Genomic DNA, 6,000 nt, shown 5'->3' with positions numbered 1-6,000 from the left:
CCTTCACTCTCTACGCCATCTTAGGAGTTGTGAGTCAACACAGGACTGCTCATATGTGTCTGGTTGTGTAAATGATACTTGCGCCTGAACATTTGATGCCTGTTCTGTTTTGCAGAATGAAAAAGCACAAATTCTTACCACATTCCTCTGGCTTAGGCTGGTAAGTTTGGTGCATAAACACTGAAATATGTTTGAATAATCACCTGAATATGACACAATCCTGTTCTTTAATCATGTCTGGTTATAGTACTGGTTCCATGAGTTCCTCATTTGGGATCCAGAACACTGTGATGGCACCACGAAGATCTCTCTTCCAGTTAAAGATCTCTGGACTCCTGACATTATCGTTTATGAGTTGTAAGTGGGAAGGATCGGGACATTTTTAATTGCTCTTGAGAATTAATAAAGATGTTTCACAACATTTTGCACCAAAAAAATTCACCTGCAGAATTCATCACAAATTCGTTATATTCGTTGTCATTTGTGAGTTTTGGACTTAATTACACAATTGTGAGTTTATATCTCATGATTCAGACTATTCATATTCATGTATTCATCCATATTCCATATTTGATTAGGACTTTATAACTCTACTTATTACTGCGTGTTTCAGGATTATCAGAGATCATTCAAAAGTAACATTCCTAATAAATCAATGTTTGCAAAATGATAAAATGCAATTTTCCATTAACGTTTGCATAACGAGGAAAAATGTAAAAATTAATTTAAAAAAAGGAAAAAAGAGTAGTGTTTAGAGAACATTTAGAAATAACGTTTTCATAACTTAATGGGAGCGTTAGCAAAGCGTTCTTTGAGCATGTTTTCGCTAGCTGGGATATCATTCATCAGTGTCATTTCTATTCACACAGAATGATAACAATAAATATGTGAAAGGGTTTTAACTTAAAGGGGGGGTGAAATGCTGTTTCATGCATACTGATCTTTTTACACTGTTAAAGACTTGGAATCCCATACTAAACATAGACAAAGTTTCAAAAGTTAAGGTGGACGTTTGATGGGAGTATTTCTTTGTCAAAAATACTACTTCCGGTTAGTCATAAGTTTCGGCAAGTTTTTTGAGATCATGCGTCCCCTTTGACGTTAATGGGGGCGGAATTTCCTTGTATGGGCCTTACGGACAATTCTACCGGAAGCGCGTGAGAGAGAGCGAGGGAGAGAGCGAAAGCAACAGGCTACGCCCATCAAAGCGCTGGCTTGTAGGATGCCAAACAGGTGATGTGCACATAACAATGTCACCAAAAAAGTGCGTTTTTGGTTGCCAGACCAAGACAGTCCTGCACAGATTCCCCAAAAACCCCCGTGTTAAGGCAACAGTGGATGTAATTTGCTTTTCCGGATCAGCAACTGAGTTGCGCGAATGTTTATATCTGTTCGCTGCATTTTGGTGCCGACTGTTTCATAAACAAGGCCCAGCTCGACACAGGATTTTCCCGATCGCCTAATACTGAAGGATGGAGCAGTCCCAACGTTAGAACCGCAGGCGGTGAGTGAGACTGCTTCAAATGTCTGTGTCTTTGCCTATGCTCATCAAGTAGCCCAAACATGATCACGTATAGCTAATTGATCAATGGAGAGTGCGATGTGTAGTGCGTGTACATTTGTTTAGCTGGCCACTATATGTGTAACTTTATGTTAGTGTATTGTAAAAGCACTCCAAACAACAATACACAAAGAGGGGGGAAATATGTTGAACTAAATAAGCGCGCTTCTTCATTCAAATGCGCTACTATTCCGTGTCTTTCTATGTAAACACTAACTAGCCTGCTGTGCAAAACCGGTCCGCTTACTGTCTACACAAACCACGCGTAAACACACAAACACACGTGCACAACTGCACTTCCCACATGTACACCTTCAAAGACAAAAATACGACGATATAATTCAAGTATAAATATGTAAATAACACAAGCCGCTAAGCATATTATATAGTTAGTGTATAACTTGTAACTTACCACATAGAGACGTCCTGCTCTAGTCGTTTTTGCTGCTGCTCCTGTTCAACTGCAGCCTCTGGGTCTGATTCCGGATCATAGATGTATGGCTGTATCTGATTAAAAGCCATATTTTTATTTTGAATAAAGTTTTTTTCCCGCTGTTAGGGATGAGACAGCTTTACGACGCACTCGACTCAACACACAGCGCGCTGCTGCACACGTCATTATTTAGCTCCGCTCACACGACACGCCCCCACCCGCTCGGCTTTTTTCGGAAAGACTCGGAACAGCGCATCTTTCTTATATAATTATAAAAAAAATAAAGACTTTTCGGAGATATGCAGGATGCAATGCTACTCTGTAGGTACTCAAGATTGACATGACACTGACTGAAACTGAGTGTTTCACCCCCCCTTTAAACCGGCGCTACAGTCATCTCGTCTCGCGTCACTAAAATACACACACTATAGACTGGCTTCAAAACAATTCTCACTCCGAAATTTACACAGAAATGGCAAGTAACACTAAATTTTGAAGCTTTGAAACTGAAATAGTATTTTTCCCTATAAAGCGTATAAATTTAGAAATTCACTCTCTTTTGTTTCATACAAACGAAACGGGCACCATCTTGGTTATCGACAGCAGCAATAATGACCTCAGAAGATTTGTAGCAAGAATATTAGCTATGCAATATTTTTGCAGTGTTCATCTGGCCAGTTCTGTAAATCGCAAACTATCCTCCAAAAAAACCCAGACTCTACAGGTGGTTTTTCAAGCACCTTATTACGACATATATTTACGTTTTATAGTCACGCTGGCGTAAAAATAATGACAGTGTCCTGTTACATGATGTCATGAAATGACGTATGACTGTCTTTACCAATCAAAATGTGTATTTATTTTAATGCAATGTGCGGACTTTTTAACACCATTTGTCATATTTCCATTTAGCAAAAATATGTTTTTATTTACAACTACACCCACCCCATCCCTAAACCTACCCAGTGATTTATAGTCATACACACTTTATGAGCACGTGTGTTCCCTGGGATCGAACTCACGATCGCATGATCACATGTTGTTGATGTATACTGCAATGCTTTACCAATTGAGCTATGCAAAACCTGAAATATTAAGCAGATAAAAGGGAAAAATGCTTTAAAATGAAAGGGTCCTGCTGTCGAGCACAACTTTAGTAAACGCTCCTATGGGTCGTATTTCAAGGAAGTGACAAACGACTACTAGGCGTACTGGTTGGACATGTTGGTAAATTGTAATAGACTATTAGAAGTCATACTACAGAAGATAAGTCATTTTGTAATTTAAAAGTGAACTCAATCCATATCGGTGTTCTCTGTCTTGTGGTGTTTAGTGTGGATGACGATGTCTCCCAGGCCTGTCCTTATGTGTACGTGAACCACACAGGCCACATCCGCTACGACAGGATGTTGAGACTGGTTAGCGCCTGTAACCTACAGATCTTCAATTTCCCCTTCGACATCCAGAACTGCTCCTTCACCTTCGGCTCCTACATGCACACCAGTAACGTCTCCACATTTCCTCAGCGCATGTTTGCCATGTTTTCTGTGTTTCTGAGATCTGTGAAGGTCCACTTAATCTGTCTTAGTTTCTGTGGACTTTCACAGAGTCATTTTAAGTCAACACATATGGCAATAAGAGAATGTCAGATTAAATGTAATGCTTCTAAAGTGTCATGAGGTGTAACCATCAAGTAAAAAGTAATTACCATATTCTATATCTCATGCTTCAGACTTTATAACGCTATTGAGTTCATATCTCACGATTCAGACTTTATAACGCTATTGTGAGTTCATATCTCATGCTTCAGACTTTATAACGCTATTGAGTTCATATCTCACGATTCAGACTTTATAACACTATTGAGTTCATATCTCACGATTCAGACTTTATAACGCTATTGAGTTCATATCTCACGATTCAGACTTTATAATGCTATTGTGAGTTCATATCTCACGATTCAGACTTTATAACACTATTGAGTTCATATCTCACGATTCAGACTTTATAACGCTATTGTGAGTTCATATCTCATGCTTCAGACTTTATAACACTATTGAGTTCATATCTCACGATTCAGACTTTATAACGCTATTGTGAGTTCATATCTCATGCTTCAGACTTTATAACGCTATTGAGTTCATATCTCACGATTCAGACTTTATAAAACTATTGTGAGTTCATATCTCACGATTCAGACTTTATAATGCTATTGTGAGTTCATATCTCACGATTCAGACTTTATAACACTATTGAGTTAATATCTCACGATTCAGACTTTATAACACTATTGTGAGTTCATATCTCACGATTCAGACTTTATAACACTATTGAGTTTATATCTCACCATCAGACCTTATAACGCTATTGTGAGTTCATATCTCACGATTCAGACTTTATAACGCTATTGTGAGTTCATATCTCACGATTCAGACTTTATAACACTATTGTGAGTTCATATCTCACGATTCAGACTTTATAACACTATTGTGAGTTCATATCTCACGATTCAGACTTTATAATGCTATTGTGAGTTCATATCTCACGATTCAGACTTTATAACACTATTGTGAGTTCATATCTCACGATTCAGACTTTATAACGCTATTGTGAGTTCATATCTCACGATTCAGACTTTATAACACTATTGTGAGTTCATATCTCACGATTCAGACTTTATAACACTATTGTGAGTTCATATCTCACGATTCAGACTTTATAACGCTATTGTGAGTTCATATCTCATGCTTCAGACTTTATAACGCTATTGAGTTCATATCTCACGATTCAGACTTTATAAAACTATTGTGAGTTCATATCTCACGATTCAGACTTTATAATGCTATTGTGAGTTCATATCTCACGATTCAGACTTTATAACACTATTGAGTTAATATCTCACGATTCAGACTTTATAACACTATTGTGAGTTCATATCTCACGATTCAGACTTTATAACACTATTGAGTTTATATCTCACCATCAGACCTTATAACGCTATTGTGAGTTCATATCTCACGATTCAGACTTTATAACGCTATTGTGAGTTCATATCTCACGATTCAGACTTTATTACACTATTGTGAGTTCATATCTCACGATTCAGACTTTATAACACTATTGTGAGTTCATATCTCACGATTCAGACTTTATAATGCTATTGTGAGTTCATATCTCACGATTCAGACTTTATAACACTATTGAGTTTATATCTCACGATTCAGACTTTATAACACTATTGTGAGTTCATATCTCACGATTCAGACTTTATAACACTATTGAGTTTATATCTCACGATTCAGACCTTATAACGCTATTGTGAGTTCATATCTCACGATTCAGATTTTATGACGCCATTGTGAGTTCATATCTCACGATTCAGACTTTATAACACTATTGTGAGTTCATATCTCACGATTCAGACTTTATAACGCCATTGTGAGTTCATATCTCATGATTCAGACTTTATAACGCTATTGTGAGTTCATATCTCACGATTCAGACTTTATAACGCTATTGTGAGTTCATCTCTCACGATTCAGACTTTATAACGCTATTGTGAGTTCATGTCTCACGATTCAGACTTTATAACACTATTGTGAGTTCATATCTCACGATTCAGACTTTATAACGCCATTGTGAGTTCATATCTCATGATTCAGACTTTATAACGCTATTGTGAGTTCATATCTCACGATTCAGACTTTATAATGCTATTGTGAGTTCATATCATGATTCAGACTTTATAACACTATTGAGTTCATATCTCACGATTCAGACTTTATAACACTATTGAGTTCATATCTCACGATTCAGACTTTATAACGCTATTGTGAGTTCATATCTCACGATTCAGACTTTATAACACTATTGTGAGTTCATATCTCACGATTCAGACTTTATAACACTATTGTGAGTTCATATCTCATGATTCAGACTTTATAATGCTATTGTGAGTTCATATCTCACGATTCAGACTTTATAACACTATTGAGTTCATATCTCA

The 6,000-nt window shown here is 37.1% G+C and overlaps 1 protein-coding gene across 2 annotated transcripts in view; it reads left to right on the top strand.

The window, feature by feature from the left end:
• The first annotated feature begins 306 nt into the window (after positions 1-306).
• The window catches only part of LOC137040644 (5-hydroxytryptamine receptor 3A), a 50,547-nt gene continuing 44,853 nt past the window's right edge, over positions 307-6,000 (top strand). The window contains exons 1-2 of one of the 2 annotated variants that reach the window (XM_067416438.1): positions 307-357; positions 3,328-3,497. In XM_067416438.1, the coding sequence (XP_067272539.1) occupies positions 3,401-3,497 (97 nt within the window). In that variant the 5' untranslated portion in view covers positions 307-357; positions 3,328-3,400. Of the gene's footprint in view, positions 358-3,327; positions 3,498-6,000 lie in introns of those variants that run through there. The other variant, XM_067416439.1, reaches the window with a different exon arrangement.

The sequence above is a fragment of the Pseudorasbora parva genome, chromosome 14, assembly GCF_024679245.1.
Source record: "Pseudorasbora parva isolate DD20220531a chromosome 14, ASM2467924v1, whole genome shotgun sequence".
NCBI classification, from domain to species: domain Eukaryota; kingdom Metazoa; phylum Chordata; class Actinopteri; order Cypriniformes; family Gobionidae; genus Pseudorasbora; species Pseudorasbora parva.
This window is presented reverse-complemented; position numbering and strand designations above follow the sequence as displayed.